Source organism: Chlamydotis macqueenii, chromosome 21 (genome assembly GCF_036417535.1).
Source record: "Chlamydotis macqueenii isolate bChlMac1 chromosome 21, bChlMac1.mat, whole genome shotgun sequence".
Taxonomy (NCBI): Eukaryota; Metazoa; Chordata; class Aves; order Otidiformes; family Otididae; genus Chlamydotis; species Chlamydotis macqueenii.
The window spans coordinates 4,309,824-4,330,988 of record NC_141576.1 but is presented as its reverse complement, the minus strand read 5'-3'; the positions used below and the strand labels follow the sequence as shown (position 1 = coordinate 4,330,988).

The following is a 21,165-nucleotide window of genomic DNA, read 5'->3' as shown; positions in this document are numbered from 1 at the left end:
CAGCTTTGCAATGTTGCACAGCTCCCAGAGAGCTCTAGGAGTTGTTGGTCAGTGTGATGGAGATAACAAACCCTGAGAGCCTTAGGCCCAGATCAGCAGTGCCCTCAGTGACCAGTATAGTTGCATGTTAACCGGCAACGATTCCTGTGGAAATCCAACGTGATATGGAGAACGTGGCACCTGTGTCCCTTGAGGGGTCCCACTTTAGGTGTCCTTGCTCCACTGGAGGCCTGGAAAAGCTCTGTTCATCTACATGTCTCAAAAACATCCGGGAAGAGAGATCTCTCCTTTCTCCCTGTGAGGTTATTTGTTCTTCTGTAGTAAGTCTCCTGTCTCATCTTTCCACTTGATGCTCTGTTGACTAAGCAAGGGAGAAGGAGACATTTCAGGAGTGAAATGTAAACAGATTTGACATTTAAAAATTGTTCTTGGAGTTTTTATTGACAAGGCAGCGCATGTAGCTCACACGTGTGGGTCTGTAGCTGATCAAACTAGTTGTCTTGCTTTCTTTGGGCCTGTCCCTGAGCTCTCTGAGCCTGCCATGGAGGGCTTCCCGATAACTTCATTTGGCTTTGCTCGGCGACCTAGAGCTTTCATCTGCTAAGGAGCAGTTAATATTGGGGGTGAAGAAGAATTGGAATCAGGGATGTTACAGCTAATGATTAGAGACAGAACCACGGTGACCGGCTGCTTTCTGAGCAGGTGCTAATGAGCTAGGATGCAGACATGTTTTCATTTAACAAAGCCAAACAACAACAACAACAAAAAAGCAGCAGCCTTTATTGAACTGCTGCCTTAAATTGAGCAGAAAATCAGCACCAAATGGGGCTGTAGGAGTTGTAAGCCCAGCCACGTTTGTTTATGTGTTTTACCAAGAAGGACACTTGTTTACGTAGGCAACATGAGGGTCTAGGCTCTGTCAGTGCCATTCATCCTCTTGGCTTGGATCTGGAGGACTGGCCTTTCTTTGTGCTCTATTTAAGTTCATTTTTATTTCTTCTGAAGCCTTTTGGGAGCCGGAGGTCACCAGCATCCTTTTGTAATACAAAGGGAGGTCTCCGGTGGCGAAGGTAAAATGGGGAAGCCCGACATGGAAGCAGTTCCTTTTGCTGCGCCCTGCAGCGTAGGTCAGCCCGCGGGATTTTGCGGGGGTGAGAGTTAAGGTTTTGTTCTTGGCTTTGTCGCTGCAGGAGGAGGAGGAGCCAAGGCAGTTTAGTGCCCTGTTCTTGGAGTTCAGTAAACCTTGTTCTTGGCAGGGATTTGAAGCCTGCTGCTGGCAGGAGGGTTCTTGTAGGGCTCTGCAAAGCCCTTCGGGAAGGTCGGTGATGTGTTTCAAGGTGTATCTCCCTCACTTGTAGGGAAGGAGTTCCACGGCTAGGCAGGGCTCACCATGGCAGCTTGAGTAGCTTGGCCTCCTCTGCCTGGAGCAGGGCGGATAGACCACATCAGGACAATGAGTCTGTCACTCCCTGGCAGGTGGATCAGCCGCCAAACTCAGGGTCAGTACACATTGCATCTTTGAAACTAAAATAAACACCGACTCTTTCTTCCTTTCCTTGCAGCTCTAGGAAAAGCAAGGTTATCCTGCTTCCACAAATAACCTCTTCCACCTCCTTTCCCTGGTGCCTTAGAGGCAGCTAGTAAAAAGCTGAAAAGAAATCATCTCACTGATGTTGTATATAGAAGTCCAGTGCAGATTGTCATGTGGCACCTGGCTTGTCCGCTGTTCCTTGCTGCTGGGTGGAAGCGCAGGGAGAGGAGGCAGCGAGTGGCTGCTCCTGAAGCTGCCGCGAGTAAAGCTGATACTTCAGAGCCAGGGTTTGACACTGTTCCTGCTCCAGTGCGTGCGTGCATCTCTGTGTCGTCAGGTTGGGTGCTGTGGGTTTGGTCCTGCAAAGCCTAGCCTTCTGCAGTGCCGCATGCTTTACGTCAGACGTGAACAGACTTGGGAGGAGCTGTGCTAGGATGGAGGGCTGGGGTTGGAAAGATTTTATTAAGGATTTACTTTGAGCAAAAAAAGGTTCAGCTGCCTATTTCATTAATTTTTCACTCTGCACAATTGTTCCAGATTGTTCCAAATTCATTTTCTTCTCTTTGCTTTTCTCCACTTCGCTGTTCTTTTTCTTTCTCCTTGCATTTCTTTGGCTCTCAAATCTTTTCCCCCCTTTTATTTTCCATTCTTAATCCCTACCTCACATATGCACCCTTCTTCCTTTCCATTTCTCTTCATGTCTTTCGTTCCCTTGTCCTCCTCCCTGTTCTCCCTTCCCCACCCACCCTCCCTCCATCTCCAAGCTCCTCGGGAAGAAGACAATTTGAAGGCTTTCCGCTCTGCTCTCCGCTGAGAGGCTCCTTCCCTCAAGCCAATCAATGGCAGCCTTTCAGCCCCGGTGGGGCTTGGCAAACATTAGATCAATAAGTTATTAGCACCGTTCTGTCAGCTGTAATGTGGAGATTGATCGGGGCCGGGGCTCCTGCATGCTGCCTGGCACTTCCCCAGCCTGATAAAGATGACAGATTAAGGGAATAAGAAAAAGGAATTAAGGAGTCTGGCTGTCAAAGCTGTCATGGGCTGGAGGAGCGCTGTTTTTTTCGGGGGCTGAATGAGTGCAATCGGACATTTAAATGGTGCTAAGGGTACAGCACCACCAGCAGCTCTGTTGGAAATCACTGTCTTCAGCGTTCCCTTTTCTAAAGAAATGCTGAGAGGCTTGTGGAAGGAGCAGCCAGAGGAGGTGGAGTGGCTGTCGTGGGCGTTGGAGGGAACGCCAGGCTGGTGGCACAGAGCAGACGCAGAAGATTCAGCGCTGGGAGCCCACAGGAAAGTGCTGTCCCTGCCACGCGACCTTACCCACCTTTTGGCATGGTTGGGTGTTGTGTGGCGTTCCCCAGGACTGAGAGGCATCTGTGTCAGAGGAACGATGCCAGTTTTCATTGCTGCTTATCACAGATACATAAATTCAGGCCAAACGTCCTTTGCACGAGAGGTTTGTTGTCCCTCAAGAAAAACCTAATCCTTAATGGAACCGCGCTTAAGTCTTTTTGATTTAACAAGCCTTCCCCTTCTTCTGTCGTACCCACTAGAACGTGCCCCTTTCTGGAGCTAGAAGGTGAGTCTCTAAAAAGCCTGGACTTCCAGCCCCCATTCCCAGCCTCATTCTTTAAATCTTTTCTGGAAGATGTTGGGGATTCACAACTTTGCAGTTGCTAAAAAGCCTCTCTGCAGCACATAAAATTAATTCAGATCTCTCTTAAGTGCAGTATATGCTCTCCGTGAGTGTTTTTCATACTATGAATATTTACCACCTTTCTACGGCTTGGTGCATGCTGTAAAAATGAATTTTGTAAGAATCTGGGAGACAAGAGTATGTTGGTGCACCTTCTCTAATAAACAGCCCCGTTACAGCCGGAGAGGAGAATGGCTCCAGCGTGACCTCTCCCCGTTTCACTCCTTGGGAACTGGAATGTTGGACAATCCTTTTAGGAGCTTAGCTCCAGCTAGGCACACGAAGAGAGCACAAGGAGGTGGGAAGTAGCAGGATACTGTTTGCGTGGTAGGAGGAAAGGCAGATGGCCAAGTGGTTAGAGCTGAGAAAGGAGATGCAGGCTCCTTCTCAAGCCTAGGAGATGATGGTTGATATGTTATACATTGGGAATCTTTCTACTTAACTGCTGTCTTGTTGTGTGCTCCTGCAGCTTTCGTGTGCGCAGTGGTTAACTCACATTTAGGAAGGGTTTAGTGACACTAGGCCTATCTTTGAGGTGCTACTTTCTGTGTAATTCATTGAAATCGCTGAGCAATGGTCACAGACTCCTGCCTATTGGAGTCCTCTGCTATTGAGGGGTGACTGCGCAGCCAGGCTGCCGAAGTTAAGTTCCCTCAAAGAGAGTAGGAAAGAGAAAAACCTTTGATTACTCAGTATCGCAGTCTCCTTGCTTTGTAGTAATAGGCCATTAGTGTGTCCCATTCCTCCCATTCCTTTTTTCTTCCTGTTTCCAAGAGCTGCTTGTCACAGAGAACTTGATGCGTGATGCATGGGGAACGTTTGCAGGTACCTTGGTCTAGGCAAGAGACAGTCCTGAGCCAGGAGTGCCCGGCTTGCTCTGCCGTTTTTATTATTTGTACTATGAAGACTGGTAGAGCAGCTAGCGAAAGGATGCTTTCTGCCCTGGAGAGCTTGCAATCTAAATCTAAATGACACCCACCAAGTAGATATAGATGTGGAGACATAAAGGAGCAAGGAGATAAGCCGGTGCAATAGCTAAGGTTTGAAGCCTGCTGCCTGCCGTGGCCCTGAAGCCGTTAAGCTGACCTGCTGGGAGGAGGATGCTACTTTTGTTTTGCAGCTCTTCGGACATGCCCTTTGCCGAGATACAGCGATATTGCCCCCTCCCTCGCTAGAACTAACCCTGCCCCATGAGCTGGCGTGCACTTGTATTGTTCTAGCATCCCAAGTCCCAAAAGCCCACTGCTTCCCTTCCCCCAGCTTCCCCAATAATTTTTTTTTTCCCATTCTCGTTGCCCTCAGTTAAATTATGGCCCGTTATTCCCATGACCTTGCGCTTCGCTCTCCTTTTGTTCCATTGATTCCTGCTGGCGAGGGATGGGGCCGATGCGCAGCCAGATTCCACGCTGCAGCCTCCTGCGTGGCCCCTCGTCCGCCAGCCTTTGTTGAGAGCAGCTCTGGGCCTGCTGGGACTCGGCAAGCTGGTGTTGCTCCTCACAAAAGCAGAAGCCCACGGCTGGAGAAGTAAAGTCTCCAGGGTCCCTGCAAACCTGTCACGTTCGGCGCAGGAACAGACTGAGCAGGGCTGGAGCACCAGAGTTTTGGAGCAGAGCAGCTCCTTTGGTGGTAACGCGTTTGTGCCAAAGGAAAGAGGAGAGCTGAATCAACTGGGATGCTGCCAAGACATTTCAGACTGGTCAGTGGGAATTGTCATCTCCAGGGTTTAAGTTTGATGGGGGAGTGAAGAGCGAGGGAGGATGTTTTCCTCCTCTTAAAATAATGTGAAAGGAGGTGAAAAAAGGGCTCTCTTGTCAGATGTTGGCTATCTGAGCCTGGGTGATTTCCCATGTAAGTTGGCTCAGTTCTCTGTTTACTCAGGACCTCTGGGTCCAAGAAGCTTTCAGAGCAGAACCAATATATGGATAGGGAGCGTGAGATAGGTTTTGATCTCTTCCTGTTGTGTCTGTAGCATAACACAGCGCAGGAAAACGTGGTGCAGTCCCTCAGCCGAAATCGGGACTCTCTCTATAGCCCACCAATTTAACCACATTGGGAGGGCAAAAAATTTGTGACCACTTCATATTTGTTCGTTTCCCTTCTCTAGGTGAAACTCTGCTCAGTCGCTGGGACGTGGGCTCAGTTTTCACCCTGCTGTTGATGCAGGGTGTCCTTGCTGCATCTTCGCTGCTGCAAATTCCTTCGTAAAGCGTGGAGATAGAATCCGTCCCTCTTTGGGGAAACCTAGAGATAGGGGTTTTTTTTTAATCTTCCCAGCTGACTTAGGCTCCCAAGTCCTCTCTTCAAAGCTGATAATGAGGCTTGGGATTCTTAGATGTGTTGGTGAACATGAGCGTTAAGTCACCCAGCTCTGATGGGTGAGGATTAGAGGCAGTGCAGGAGTACAAAGCACTGTTACTTCCAGGTGACATTTCCCCCCGTGGCCTCCAATTAGCGTGTCTCAAGTCCAGAGAGGGCTGGGATCAGACAAAACCCACGTTGCCCTGTCTTTTATGGTGTCGTACCCACATCCTTTGTCTTTACGCCTGCAAAGCCATGGGGTGATGCTTCTGTAGGAGGCAGAAGTGCTGTCCTCCTCCAGCTGACCCACTTTCCTGCCCTGTCTCTATTCCTGTTTCACTGTAGATATGCAGCAGGTGAGTGCTGGACTTCCTCCTCACATGAAAGGGGGAAAAAAATCCACTTTGATTTCTAGGTCTTTGAGGAAAATGTTTGCCTTTGTTTCCAAAAACCTCTCTGTATCACTTCCCGTACTGCCTTGTCGAGCTAGAAGGAGCCTTGAGTGTAACGCAGGACCTGGGAACCTGCGTGGGAGCCCCGTGGCAGGGGCGTTGTGTGGCCGGGGCTGCGGTGCGTCGGTGGCAGTAAGCGATCAGTACACTTGGGGCTTCCACCAGCTCTCCCTACTTGGGTTATTGCCTGGCCTAGCGTCATGATCGAAGAATCATAGAATGGTTTGGGTTGGAAGGGGCCTTCAAAGGCCATCTAGTCCAACGCCCCTGCAAGGAGCAGGGACATCTCCAACCAGATCAGGTTGCTCAGAGCCCCGGCCAACCTGGCCTTGAACGTTGTTACACTTCTACTCATAATGTCTTTCATTTTCAGCTTTAATATTAAAAACTTGCCCTGATTTGGCTTCCTCTCAACTGAACTGCAGGAGAGAGGACGCAAAAGCAGGAATTTTGGGCGGGAAGCACCCCCCCAGCTATCCCTCCCCATCCTCTGAGATGGAGTGTTGCCTTTTGCAGGTGCGTGGGTTGAGCGAGCAGCTATCTTCTGGCACTCTGGTCGGTCAACGACTGGCAGTGTACTCTTAGTGCACAAACCGTGTCTGTGAGGGTGGCAAGACATCCAGAAGCTACACCGCCAACTCAAAACCAAAGATATTTGGTTTTGCTGCTGCAAAGTCAGGGGGAGATGGACTGTGGAGGCTGCCATCCCAGTGCCTCCAACCAGTGTCCTGGTTCTGTGTGTGTGAGCGCGAGGAGTGTTTGGGTGAATGGCACGTGGACACAAAGGGATGAGTTTAGAGTGTAGGACGCGTGTTTAGCAGGTGTAAGTGGTATGCCAAAGCTGTGCAAGTGGCTTAAGTTGTAGAGAGGAAAGGATTGGTGCTGTACTACAAATACATTGCCGTTGAGGTTGTGCTCCAGAATCTGTGAGTTTATGAAGTAACTCAGGAAAATGTGACCTGCCTCTTCCCTGCTCTGCGGCTAGGAGAGCTAGGAGGGGGGTATGACTTCATGTAACATGGGGCTGGAGTTCGAAAGATTAGTGTTCAGTCCTGTGCTCTCCTACTGACGTATAAATTTGGGGCAGATTGTTAGATCTTTGTGCCTCAATACCGACTACTGATGATAATTACTTGATTTAGTCCCCATGCTTCTGGGGACAGAGGCAGTCTTTGACACGTCGCAGGACTTCGTCTTAAACAAAGAGGAGAAAAAGAGAAAAAAAAAGAAGAAAATTTTCATTCTGTGCTCCAACTGCCATAAAAACTGCCGGGGAGCAACCCAAATCCAAACTCAGTGTGTGGGATTTAGTGCTTGGGTACAATGTGAACCTGAGATGCTGGAAGGAAAACGCTGCAGATTGTCCTAGAGATTAATAAACGAATGTGGGATCTGTCTGGAGGGCCAGGTTCAGATTTCGACTTGAAAGGCATCTGGGACCCTTCCCTGTGGCAGGCTGTCCCACCTGACTGTTGACACCACTGCCAGCTCACTTGCGTGGGTGTTTTGGAGGCTGGTGGGGCGCGGGGCTGACGGAGTCGGTGCCGCTTCAGAGTTACGGCGCGATCTTGGTCTTCCTCTGCACAAGTGCAGCCAGTTGGGAGCGAGATGGGACTTGCAACCTGTCCTGCTGACGTGTCTGGGAATAGCAAGGCATGGTGCTAGTCAGAGCGAACGTCTGCTGGCAGATGGGCGCACGGGGGTGGGAGTGGAATCGCGCGAGAGAAGGAGTGATAGGAGAGTAATGAGGTGCCTTGGCAGAGCTGTGAAATCGAGGAATCTTCTACTGCTCGTATTCTAACTGCTGTCACATGTAACCGGTGCTTCTGCCACCAGTTCTTCCATGGAGCCTCTTCCCCCTGAAGTACATAAGCCCCAGCCTTGTTGGGTTTTGCTGCCTCCTGCCCAGGCTGGGAGGGGCGAGCGGAGCACCGGGACTTGGTTGTTTCAAAGCCACAAATCCCAGCTGAGAACCCTTCTGAGGAAGGATGTATGATCTTGGCCTCCAGTGCTGCGGGTTTGCAGCATCAGAGTAACGCTTCCAGGGAAATCAAGATGAAGAACGAAGAGTTGCGTGGGGAGGGAGCTTGTGGCTCAGTTTGCGCTGTGTGGCCAGGTACCTCGGAGCTTCGATGCTGGCTTGGCAAGCTGGCGGTGTCTGTGGCTTTGGGGAAGTTATTGAAAGGGTAAACTGAGGCAGGAGGCTTGAAATTCAAATTGTATTGGAAGGCTGGCTCAACACCTAGAATGGGAAGAGCTGAGAGAACTTAAGTGCTGTCACTGGCTGACTCTGTCCTTTCCCACCTGCTTTCCAGTTGCCGCTGGTTTTACTGTGTTTACTTTGCTTTTGGTTATGGATGCTTGCGAGCCTTGGCAGCTGTCTCCGAGCGCCGGTTTTGTTAACGGCCTGGGTGACGGGGTCACGGCGAGATACGGTGGGAGGCAGCTTGTGCTCTTTAAAACCTTGAAATGCCACTTCTAACTTCTTGCAGAGATCCAGAATTGCTCTTTGGATAAAGGCAGTGCCTGGCAGGCTCTGCCCCGTGGCAGCCACGGATCCGTGCTCCGGATCTCTGGATAAACACAGCGCCAAGGCAGGAACCTGGGCTCGCTTAGCTGAACTCAAAGTAACGTGGAGTGATTCTGAGTTTGAGGGGCAGTTGCTTGGCTGAAAACGTTCCCCGGAACAGAAATAATTTTCTTGTTCTTACAAATAGCACCAAGGGGGTTTGTAACCTTGCTTCACCACCACACTTTGGGCAAATCGCAGCAGCTTTGCATGCGTCTTGACTCACAGGCGGATGCAACGTCTACTGGCTCAAATACAGTGCTTGTTTGTGAGATTTTTTTTTTTCCTTTTAATTTTAAGATGCTGCATCTTTAACAAGCCCTTGATAGATGAGAATTGGATGCTTGCAGTGACAAACAGTCTCTTCCTTCCTGCCCGTATGCAACATCATGCTTTCAGTTTCCCCAGCATTATTATGGGAGGATATTGATTTTAAATCTGTTCGGGGAGGCTGTAATTGTGTATTAGATATTTTGCGCTGGTTTGTAGGGCTGCAGTAATGCAAAAGGCTTGAGTGTTTCCGTGCAATCTGGAGGGGGAAGATTGCTAAGGACCTTGAGGTTTTGAAGGAGGAGGAGGGGGAAGTGGGGGGAGAGATTGAGAGAGAGAGAGGGAGGGAGAGAGAGATACTGTGGTAGGAAGATTCAGAGATCTGTTGTGCTTTTTTTTTTTTTTTGTGTTGTTTTTTTTTTTCCTTCCCTTTCTCTCCCCCAGTTGCTTTGCATCAGGGCATGAAAGGAGTGGAAACACCGGGGGGACAAAAGGGAACAGAACAAATGATGAAACTCAGTAAGGAAATCAGCTGGATTTGGAATTTATAGCTTTAAAACCTTGCATTGATCAGTGTGCGAATAGTCATTACGTGCTTTCGGACGGCGTGATTAGGAAAGCAGATCAAGGCTCTCAAGATGATGATTTTTCTTACTTTCATTTTTTTTCCCTCCGCCTGTAATATATGTGTGCGTGTGTCTGTGTGTGTGTGAGAGAGAGAGAGGAGCAAAATACCAAAGTCTCTCTGGTTGCTTCTGCAAAGAGGAAAGTACAACCGTGTCTGATACTCAGGTTTCTCATCTCTCTTCTAGATGAAATTTTAGGCAAGAGAAGAGTATGTTCTCCCAACAGCAGCAGTGAGTGTCCTTTAGAAAGCAAGAAAGGCAGAAGTGAGTCCCCAAAGGGTAAGTGCTGCTTCTTGCTCCTCCGTCCCCTTCCCCTTTCTTCTCCTTTCTGAAGAGTGGAACTTAATTGAAATTAAGGAGGGAGGGTGGCAGGAGGCTGCGGTGTGGGAGCTGTTCGTATCCGGCGCTGAGGGTGCATGAAGGAGGCTACCAGTGCGCCGGGCTTGCTTTATCTCATCGGAGGGAAGCTTGCAGCGCGAGAAGGGGATTGCCTCTTAATTAGAATAATTGCTTTATGATTAAAAAGGCAAGCTGCAGCTTTTGGAGGTGGATTTGAGGGGTGTTTCTACTTTTCAGGCAGAAGGTCTTGATTATATGTTTCATATAAAAGATACACACAGGCTTATCGTGCTGGCATCTGCTCCTTTAAAGGGGAAAAAAAAGAAGCCTAGGAGGGAGAATAGGGCTGCCTAGTTCTTTCTTACGCATTTATTGCACTGTTCCTATAGAGATGGAATTGGCAGAAGGTTTCTCTTTGCAAGGATTTTTTTTTTTTTTTTTAAATCTCCTGATTTTGTCTTACGGTTCCTTCCTATAAACATGATTTTTAAACTTTTCTTTACAACTGGCGAAGTGGAGTGGGTAATGGAGCCTGCAGTTAATGAGTTTGTGAGGTTACGTAAATGAGGTTTTGCAGGCCGTTCACTTAAAGGCTTTGTTGTTAAATTCAAGCTAATTAGCTGTCAGTAATACCCATCTCCATCGCTCTGCTTAACCTGCACTCTTTGACCACTGAAAAAAAATAAATTAAGAAGCAGACTAGCTGTCTGAAGCTAGATCCTCTTTCATGGGTTTGGAGTCCAGCAGCTGAGACTCTTCAAGGTTCTCAATAACCAGTCCAGGGAATCTCAAAGGGGACTTTTTGCAGGAGTTTGTCCTGAAGCCTGCTTAAACTACACACCTTATGTTATGCTATGTAAAGATCTGTTGTAGGGACCTGTACTGCATCATAATTTCACGTAATGTTTGTGCGTATTGCCTCTTCTGGACTCCTTGTCCCCAAATTATGATCTGAAAGGCAGCATACTCTGAGAGGATGCTGAATGCTAGTGTCACTTAATGTAATATTGCGAACACTACGTAAGAATATATTAAATCTTTTCTTTCACATAACCCTCTCCTGGCTGTTAACTCTTTAATACAACTAAAAGCGCCTTAGCTTTTTACTGGGCTTTTCTCAAAGCTGTAAAGAGGAACTCTACATACTGCTACTCTTTTTCCTGTTTTTTGTTTGTTGTTTTTTTTTTTTTTTATCTGCCCTGTTCCTGTTATCTTGAAATGTTTCTAGTAGATGTGCAGGTAAGTTCCTGCAGGATGTTTCTGTAGATTCTGAAATGCATTTGTTACGTAGGGGTGTGAGACTCCTGAAACACACACGATACAGCTGCTGTCATCGTTGCAGTTTCTGCTGAGTCTGTGTCCTTTGTCATTCCGAGACGTTGCACACTTAGGAACTGAATCCAGCTATGTGGCCTGGCTGAGAGCGGGCTAAACTTTAATCAAGCCATCTGAAACCGAACAATTGCATTTGGATTCACCCTGGCAGAGCGGCTGAGCTTGCACAATGTGATGTTTTTAGTATAGCAGCAGCAGGGTCAGATGATCCCATTCCTTTTCCTTCCTCTGGCCTTCCCACCATTTTTGTTTGAGGGGTTGAGCGTGAGGCAGATAAGCAGCCCTTGGCTTTGCACTGTGCACTTGGGATCTAAATCCCGCTGCTTCACTCTGAATGACTCAAGGATTCCCCCAACTCGTTAAGAGAGGGGTTACTAGGGAGCCCTGAATAAAAGCAAACTCTCATTTTCTACTCCCACTTTTTTTTCTCAGAAAGCCTTCCTTGCCCTTTAGAAGTGTGAGATGGAGTGGAAATTCTGAGCTGGGCCTTTCAGTCATCTCCCATGTTACCCATTTTTTATTGCATTAGGTCATTGAAGAACTCCTCCTCTCGCCAGCACCACGGCAGGCGTTTTAAGCCTGGACTGTGCTGCTGCTGGAATACCATCAGAGGAGTGAGGGGCTAAATAGGACAGAGACTCTTGTGCTTTTAGGGCCTTCATCTGCCCACCCCCTGCTATGAAAAAGGGGTCGAAGGAGGGGCTGTAGCCGGTGTTTCTGTGTCCTAAGCCCCAAGGAGCGAGAGCACCTTGCCACTGAGAACTCCAGGAGACATTCCACTCTGCTGGGCACGGGTACCGTGGAGGGCCGGGAGGGAAACGGTCTCCGTGTTCCCAGCTCTGAGCTGGTGGGAAACAGAAGGATCTGCGTTACGTGGCAAGCCATTTTCAGTGGACCCTGGTGGCTAGTTACCTGGAATTTGGGAACTACTGCTGCAGTAAAGTGTGAGGTTGTGCCAGAGCCCCAAGCGTGGCTGGCACCCAGATGCTGTGAGTGCACTTTGTGATTTAGGAGCGGGAAAGGAAACAAGGACCGACTGGAGCTTTGTAGCCCCTTGCAGCCCCACGCTGTGCTCCGGTAGGACCCAGCTCTGCAGTGTCTCCCTGGGATGCACCCTTCCCTTTTCTTCACCTCGATCCCCTGCGTCGCCGCACAGCTCGAGGTGGGGACTCTCCCCCTCTCCATCGCACGCCGGCCCTGGGTGCTGCCCTTGCTCAGGGCACGGCTGCATTGTCTCCGAAACGGCCTTTTGAAGAGGAGGAGTGACCCCGCGCCCGCGGCACATCTCGTGCTGCCGTGGCCGCGCCTGACGCGGCAAGGAGAACAGAGGCAGCCAAGTAAATCATTCCCTCTCTCTGACTGAGTGAAAAAACACCTGTAGGGCTGGAAACCCTTCCAGCGGGGAGGGAAGCAGTAACCTTCCCTTCCCCCTTCGCCGATGCTCTCGCGGCGTGCGCACCAGAGATCAAAAGAGAGCCCTATCTCGGTGGAAACAGGGCCGCGCCAGCACTGCTGTCAAACAGAGCAGAACGTTCTCGCGTCTCATATGGAAATGCGAGCGTATCGGAGGCGCGGAGCGAGGGCTGCGCTGGCAGGTCACGGAGGAAGCTTTCTCCCCGGGAGACAATTCCCCCAAGTAAAACCCTCACTCCTGCGGCAGCAGCGCGTCTGGAGATCTGCTTCTCCGATACCTTGAGACGTGAAAGGAAACTGAACAATTGCAAAAAGAGAAAAATCAGTATTTTGGTTCCTGTTTAAATGGCTGAAAAATAAATCTGGTGGAAGCCTCATCTTTTGGAAAGATTTGAAACTAGGCTGGACTAAGTGCTGGAAAACACACGTAGGGAACAATGTTGTGCTCAACCCCTGGGGTGGGCTGATGAGCTCATACGCTGCTCCGTCTGCCATTCTCTTCTCATTGCTGTTGTAGATAATTTAAAACAAAACAAAATCTTATTGCGTCTTTGGTTAATGAAGTAGACCAGAACTGGAGCTGGACTACAGCTGAGCAATTCAGATCCAGCCTTTATCAGTTCCTTTCTTTCTTTCTTTTTTTTTCTTTTGGAGGGGAGATATTCATAAGTTGATTGGTTTGGCAGCTGTCTAATTAGGCCAAATGAAGAAACAATGTTTTGGCCCCCTTGCTGACAGCTTCACTGCCCCCCAAACCCTCGCTGCTGAATACGGTGGGAGTGGGCACCAGAGTGCCCTGGCAAAGGACGGCTCAGGCAGCAAAGACCCTAAAGCTCTACTGGCTAAGACCCGGCTTTGAACCTGGGGTGAGATGCTTTTGCAGCAGGCTCCTGGAGCTTTTGCTGCGGTTCAGTAAAGCTCAGCCTGTCCTGGGTTTGCTGTAGAAAAGGAGAGATGGACAGGCTGAGTGCTCCTATCTTCTCCGGGATTGCCTGGGGAGGACAAGCCTTGTCCAGGCTTGGTGGGACGGTTGTGCAGGATTGACAAGTCCTTCAGGCTGAGCAGAAAACGCGTCCTTCGAGAGCCTGAATCCCCTGTGGCTGCTGCCGTCGGGACCCTGCGGTGTCGGTGGGAGCAGGGGGCTCCCCTTGGCTTGGGGGAACAGAGAGGCCCAGCAGATGCCTGCCCCGGCTGCGCCTTGCCGGTGACCGTGCCAGAGTCCATTTCACACCTGGCAGCTGGAGGAGATTTGGCGAGATCAGTCTCCCGCATTACCCCCTGGTAATGACAAAAGCAGACAGCAAAGCTGGAATTAGCGCTGGCTGAGTCGTGTGAAATCTTCCAAGTTTTAAGTGTGGAAATCCAGCCTTTCCCTGGACTCCTCCTTCCTCTGAGCCTCCCCTCGCCACCCCCATTCTCCCTCCCCTCCTTGCACCTGAAATCTGCTCTGCGGCTGATCGGATAGAGTTATGGTAATTAAGTGTTATTAAATCCCCTCCCCCCTCCTTTTTTTTTTTTTTTTTCCCTCTAATGACACAGCTGTAGGAAAAAAAAAAAAAGTATTTTTTCTAAATCAGGTCTGTGGCATGCAGCTTTGCTCTCCTTAGACCTTTGGTTAAGAGCATCAGAAGGGAACTGAAACAGCTGGTGCATTTCTGCGTTCCTGGGGGAGATGGCAGGAGAGGAGGGTGTGGGAGTCAGCCCCACGGAGCGTCCTGGTGGGAAGAGGGACTGTGGTAGGGAATTCTGCCCCCCGCTCCTCCGCTTCTTCCAGGCTTTGGTACTGGAGGCGGGGAGCGGGAGGGAGCAGGCACGGCCTGGCTGTGGTCGTGCGCGGCCTCCTCCTTTCGGGTCTGGTTTCCGAGCGCGGTGCAGGGTGGGGACCCGGCCCCTGGTACGAGCTAGCTTGAGGCAGGCGTTGCACCTGCGATGTGCACAGGAAGCCTGTGGTCCCCGAGATGCAGATACGTGTCGCTGGGATAGAGATCGGCGGTTGCAGACACGGCCACAAATTGCTGCGCTGGTTGAGAATCCTCGCTGAGCGGGGCGGCTGACCTGAGTTGGAGGGGACTGCAGTCATTTCCCTTTTGCAGAGGAAGAGTGCTTTGGGAGCTGGTAACGCAACCCTTTTTTATTGAACCTTTGTGCAGCTCAGACTCGTCGTTATTAGCCTCTCCTGTGTTTTGGGAAGGAGGTGGTTTCATTATGACACGTGAAGGTGACATCCTCGAAATCTGAGCGCCTGGATGCTTGATTGGTGGCAGACAGCACTTGCCACTAACGGCCTTTCCTTCTGGCCAAAGCAGAAGTGAACCAGTCCCTCAGCCACTGTGGCAGGGCCACGTTTGACAGGGACTCTGTCTCTTAGACTGTATCTCTTCTGATAGCTGGCTTAGGGGCCTTTCTCTCACCTGAGAGAAATCCCCAGCTCTTTTCCCAGCAAGGTGTCCAGTGCCTGCGTATTCGTCACCGTGCTGAGGCTGGTGTAGAGTAAGTGGCCCGTGCTCAGAGCCACCGCCTTGAATTCGGAGCCGGCCTAGCAGCAGTCACCTGCCGTGAGCCCTGAGGGACTCTGTCTGCGGAATGAGGTGGATGAAGGAGCACGAATCTGGGGCACGCGGTGGGGTGGTCTTGTCATTCACTGAACGCAGCGGTGGTCTTGTGACTGCAGCATGGGGGGAGCCCTTCCCACTCCTTCCCTTCCCTGCTGCCTGTTACTGGGAGTTCCTCTCGGAGTAATGAAAAGGTTTTGCCTGTGGGGAAGATCCAAGATAAAATAGTGTTAGAGCAGCCGCCGCCGAGGTGGAGAACGGTAATTACTCTGAGTTCTGCTTACAGTAAACAGAAAGCCTCTGTGGTTTTGTCTCCCTGATGGTTACTGGGATCCCTACTGCCCAGGGAGCAGGCAGAGCCTTCCTCAAAGCACCTCCCTCCTGGGTTGTGCAGTCATTCCGGGAAGATGGAGAGGTGTCATTTTAACGGCCTCGGGGTGCGTAGCCGCATGGATGGATCTGAAGCAACCTGCTTTTGCGACCTGCCTCCAAGAGCTGGGCAGGTGGACCGTCGTCACTGTCTGTTGTTTGGTTGCTAGCATCACCTACGCTGGGCGCTGGAACATCTCTCACGTGATTGCGTCCTTGCGGGTGTTCAGAAAGGCGGGGAAAGAGGTGCATGTCTGGTCAGGTATTAGTTGAAAAAAAGAACTCGCGTCCCCCAAGATGAAAGGGTGAGAACTCGGTGAATTCTTTCATCCTGCCCGTCCTCTCTGCCACCTTGGGGGTAGAGAGCTCGCTGTTAATTTTGTGTTATTATAATGCAACACTTGTTGCTTTAGGTGGGGGAGGGGGAAAAAAAAAAGTTGTTAATGAGGTTTTTTGGGTGCTGTGACCATTGAAGCTGTAGACTTTCCTGTATATAAGCGTGCCCGTGTTTGGAGGTTTAGCAAGTTGTAGGTGTGTTTTGAGCGCATATAATGGTACGTGGGAGCACAAGGACAGCTGCCTTTGGCAGCCTGGTATATCAGGGTCAGCAGGTCTGCTAGAGAGTTGTGGGAGCTAGTGCTAATATCCCCGTACCCCCTTTCCTCTTTGTTTTGCATCGTCCCTGTACTTATGTGATTTTCCACCGTATTTCTCTCTGGAAAAAAAGAAAGACCAAATCTTTCTGCTCTTCAGAAAACTCCCACACGCCGCTGCTTGAGGACTCAGTGACTCAGATGACCCCGGAGGAGCACTATAGACGTATGATGTCAGCGCTGAATGAACATGGCACGTTCGAGGAGCAGCAGCAGCAACGTCTCTACCAGCTGGCCAACAGCATGGCGGTGCCCAGCCATGGAGGTAAAGCTTCTTACAAACGGGAGAAGGGGCTCGCTTTGCGGGTCAGTGTAAGTCTTGTGAGATGTCCCTAACCCCTGCGTGCACTTGAGGAGGGTTTATGGGCTGCGGTGTTCCATATTTATCATGCAGTGTGTACAGTTGGTGCTAAAGGGTATCCTACAGACCGTTTCTCCCACCATCTGTGTAAGGGCTGTGCATTTGTTTACTGGACTAGATTAGCTGCAGCATCACTACTGTGGATTTTGCAGTGGCGGTGAGCAGAGTCCTTTTCTTCCCGTGTTTCAAGAGTTCGGGTCAGTCCGAATATTCAGAATCAGTGGCGTAAGTCTGCTTTGAGTCATAGTGTGGAGCAAGGGGAATGAGCGCAGGGGGCTTGTGAGGTGCAGGCAGTGCCAGATACTCCTGCCGTTTAGCGATGGGATTTGAAACAGCGAGGTGGTGTTGCGGGATTTAGTTAAGCATCGATAGCGCCAGGTTTGGAAAGTTTGTGCAATAGTTGCTGCACACAGACATAGCATAAATTGGTGTTACAGACCTTTCACCTTAATGAGAATTAGATGTCTTATGATTTTACGGACAATTAAAATATGCCAGATGAAGCTGAGTTGCAGTGAAGACAGCTTAGCAGGCAAATGCTGAAGTCAAGGGGACAGGTTCATCCGTGGTATCATCTGCTGGAAGCAATTACGTTTCCAGGACCAAGGATTGATCTGGTCCTTCACTAGCCAAAACCAGATCTGCTGTGGAAAAGTGAGGGAAAGGGTTGCTGAAAGGGAAAGAACTTCCGTACCCAGTGCGTGCTCTCTTGGTGAGGGCTTCCTTAGGTCACAGCTTCCAGCAGTAACAATTTGTCCCCAGACCTTCCCAGGATGGGGTGGTTCTCTGAGGGTGAGCTGGGCACTAGGGATGGCTGAGGGACGCCCCAGCCCTTCTTTATTTTAGGTCTGTTGCGTGCACCGCAGGTTGTGCCTCCCAACCTGCCTGGCTTTAGCTGCACAGGAGTATTTCTGCGCCGTTGTCTGTGTTCACGGGGAGATGCTGCCATTCTGCTCGTTAGGAGGAGGCTGGCGCTTGTACAATTATGTTAATGCAAGGAGGGGAAAATCCAGAACCTGGTCCAGAAGCAGCCTCCTCATCCTCATCACCACCTACCGTTGTCCAGCCTTGGCCTGGGGCTGGAGCCGTGTCCGGAGGGATTGCTTGGGAGGTTTTGGCTCGGGTGTGGAGGAAGCTGGCCGGATCCCGCTCGGCTGCAGCATCCCGGGCTGTGCCTGGAGGGGGCACTAGGCCGTTACAGGTTCCACCCTGGGAAGCGCTTGGCAGGAGCCGCAAGCATCCTTCCACAGCCTACGGGCTCCTCAGCCCGCTTCGCCTTCCCTTCGGTGAGCAAAGCCTGGGCCTGGCTCGGCTTGGTCCGGAGTAAAGCCGAGCACTGTACCCAAGCGCTCTGACGCAGGATTTGAGGGGTGAGGGAAGTGACTTGGCTGTCCGGATCAGGCAAAGAGCCGGGGAGGCGAAAGAGGTGACTCCATTCCGGTGTTGGAGGCAGAGGGTTGAAGCGTTGTGGAAAAGCAACGCTATGCAAGAATCTGCCCCTCAGCTGCGTCCTGCCCAAGGCGTGGAGGGCTGGCACGTACCTGCCTGGGTGATCCAGGGAAGCAAGCAACGCCGGCGAAGCATCCAGCCAGAGCTGGAGGAGAATCTCCAGTCTGGAGTGTAAATCCCCAGGGCGCCTTGTTAGGTTAATGAAGAGGCTGTCTTCTTTTCCACTCTGTTTGATTTGATTGGCTTCTCTGGGGGCAAGAAGGAGATTCCTTTCTCTGTGGAGTAAGGATTTGCTTATCAGCAAAGGCACGGCGTAAACCTGTGCCGAGGCACGCCGTCGTGAACGTGGCGCACGCGTCTGTGCGCGGTGTTCAGCTGTCCCAGGCGTTCACAGAGATGCAGAGCTGCTGCAGGCGTGGTACGTAGGTGTGGGGCAGAGCCGCGCGCCGTAGGGCTGGAGTTTCCACGATGCGAGAGGACGGTACGTAACACACACCGTGCACACAAGGATAACGCACGCAGAGGTTCAGATGCCGAGTATCCCACCATGGTGTGCAGGGCTGTGTAGAACATGTTGACTACAACACAGCGTGTACTCAGCGCAAAGCGTGTTACGTGTGCCAGTACCGTAACAGCCGGCCAGGCCAGAGCACTTCACCCAGGCGCCGGATAGCCGCCGGACACGCGGAACGGGTCCATCCCGGCGGAGCGTGCGCTGCCGAACAGCTGGTATCACCCCTTCTCCCCCCATGTGATGAGTAAAGTAGCTCATTACGTTAAAAGCCCAACGTATTTTTTTATGATTATGATTAAATTGTCTCAGCAGCGTTTGTTAAGGGAGGGGTCACGCTGAGGTTTTGGGGTGGGCAGGGGGAGAAAAGCAGTCTGCACAGACAGGCTCTCTCGTGTAACACTTGACAAGACAAAACTGCGTGTATTTTGGATTGTCTCCACACCGCAGGGCTCTGGTTGGGCTATAAATTATTAGTGCCAGTACAAAGCGCAGTTTATCTGCGAGCTCACATGGAGGCACCAATAACATTAATAATTTAAAAAATGTTAATAATTTAGAAATCCTTTTTTTTTTTTTTTAATTGCTTTTCAACCCCCTCCCTCCTCCGCCCCCGTTCTCCCAGTGGCATTCATCCCACATTCTGAATTCAGTCTGTCTCCGTGCCTGGAACCTCCATCCGCCAGCGTCCCACTGTCAATCAATCTGATTTCCCAACTGTCAGAGTGCAGGATTGTAAATAACAGATCCTCGGGGGGGGCGAGGGGGGCTGTGCGAGGGGGTAGGGGCGCAGGGGAGGGAAGGAGGGAGAGGAGGAGGAGAGGGTGGGCGTGTGGGGGGTTGTTGCGGTCATTCAGGATCAATGCGGCTGCTGGAGCTGGCTGCATGCCAGACTTCTAAATTACAGGCGCTGTGGCAATAAGGAGTGACCTGGGTTTTTCAGATAATTAATTTATAAACATTGGAGGTGCATGGTCCCTGGCTCGGAGAATTCTCTGGGCTTTTTTATGTGATCTGGTGGGGGTTTTTTTTGTTTCGCTATTTCTTACAGACTCTCGGAGTTCAAAATGGTACGTCATTTTAATGTTTGTTCAGAATTGTACGTCATTTTAATATTTGCTCCCTCGCTTGGGGGCATGGGGACAGGGATTGTGTGTGTGTGAACGTGGCTGGAGATGTTCAGGTACCGGTGTCCTCCTTACTGCCAGCACCGAGAGCGGCTGGGGAAGCGTTTCCACCCCAACTTGCAGTCCCACCGTGAGCCTTCAACCCTGACCATCACAAAATATTTGATGAAGTGATCGGTGAAGCTCAAGCTGGGCTGGGCACATCTGATGGCTAATAGGAATGTGGAGGGCTGCGATTTCCCCAAATTGCCCCAGATTTTCCTCAAAAGAAAACAGCATGGTGGTGTAAAGGAAGGCAAGGAGATGGGGAGTGTGTCGTGACCAGGGTCGTGCCACACTCTTCTATGAACCCAGCTTGCGGGGAGAGGACGAATGCGCTGCTGGAAGTGGAGTGCTTTGAAATCCCAGTATGTGAGTTGGGATACCGGGGTGTATTCGTTAAGATCAATCTTCCTCCTCTCCTCTCCCCAGCTGTGTTTTGGTTTCCTTTTGCAGAGCGGCGCACGGCGAGTGTCTGAAGGAGGTTTCCTCTAAGCGCGCATGTGTGCGCGTGCGTTTCCTGTGCATCATGTGAACGGCAGCAGAGGTTTTGTTGTGGGATGCGAGTGGTGCGTGGGGTGTTTACAGATAGGTGTAGGGACTAAGGGACTCCTGATGCACTCTGGAAAAAGCCCTTATGGGTGCAACTGGTACAGGTGTGCCTGTCTCTAGACCTTCTCGTAGGTCTGTCCAGCTGCGTTGCTCCCTGAGAAGGCAAAGCCAGCTCTGCTCTTCCTCGGAGCGCGTGGTGATCCCCACTGACGTGTGCTTGTGGTCTGCCTGGCCGTGCCTGCGCTGCCCATCTCGCGGCGCTTGCGTGGGCAGCCTGTCTATGCTGACACCCACCCTGGAAGGACCGTCCATGCGTATAAGCTGTCGCTGCGTGGGCTGTGTCAGGGCGGCGGGTTCTGCAATGGTAACGCGGCCGTGCAGGTCTGGCGAGGGGTGCCTTTCTGACCTGCAGCCCGTGGCCTCATGAAAATGTTGTGCCTGAGGCTGGAAGGGGTCCCTTCCTGTACCCCGTCCTCATCTGCGTGGCGGCCCAGCCCTTTCCTGCTGCTCTAGGCAGGCACGGACCTGTCACTCCTTGTCCCGCTGAGCATCCCCCAGGCTCTGGCTGGGACGGGTGGCATGTTCGAGACAACAGCCCTCAGTGCTTTGAGGCACTGCGACCCCCCTGCTAGGCTGTACCTGGCAGCGAGGGTGGGTGCTCTCCGCACCCCCCCCCCCCCATCCCCTGCTTTGGGCAGCAGCGGGAGATGCTGGGGCGGGGAAGGGTTTGGCGGTGCGGGGCGTCCCGCTGCCTTCTGCCGGCTGCTGCGGGCCGTGGGTTTGGGGAAGGGGATGGGGCGGGGGGGACGCGACCCGGCTCACGTCGGTGGTGCCCAGCGCGGGGGGCTCCGGGGGGCCCGCGGAGAGAGGGGGGCAGGCGGGTGGCCGGAGAGAGCCTCCCTCTGCTTTTTGTCTTCCCCCCCCCCCCACCCCGCAACCATCCTTCCCTCCTCCTTCCCTCCTTCCAGCAGGAAGGCAATTAAACAGCAGCCCACCCCCTCCCGGAGTTGCACAATTTCCTCC

General features: G+C 51.4%; 1 protein-coding gene across 2 annotated transcripts in view; it reads left to right on the top strand.

The window, feature by feature from the left end:
- SAMD11 (sterile alpha motif domain containing 11) overlaps positions 1-21,165 on the top strand; it is a 121,512-nt gene that overhangs the window by 74,231 nt on the left and 26,116 nt on the right. For both annotated transcript variants that reach the window (XM_086764539.1, XM_086764538.1), the window contains exons 6-7: positions 9,629-9,721; positions 16,204-16,368. In XM_086764539.1, the coding sequence (XP_086620665.1) occupies positions 9,629-9,721; positions 16,204-16,368 (258 nt within the window). The remainder of the gene's footprint in view (positions 1-9,628; positions 9,722-16,203; positions 16,369-21,165) is intronic.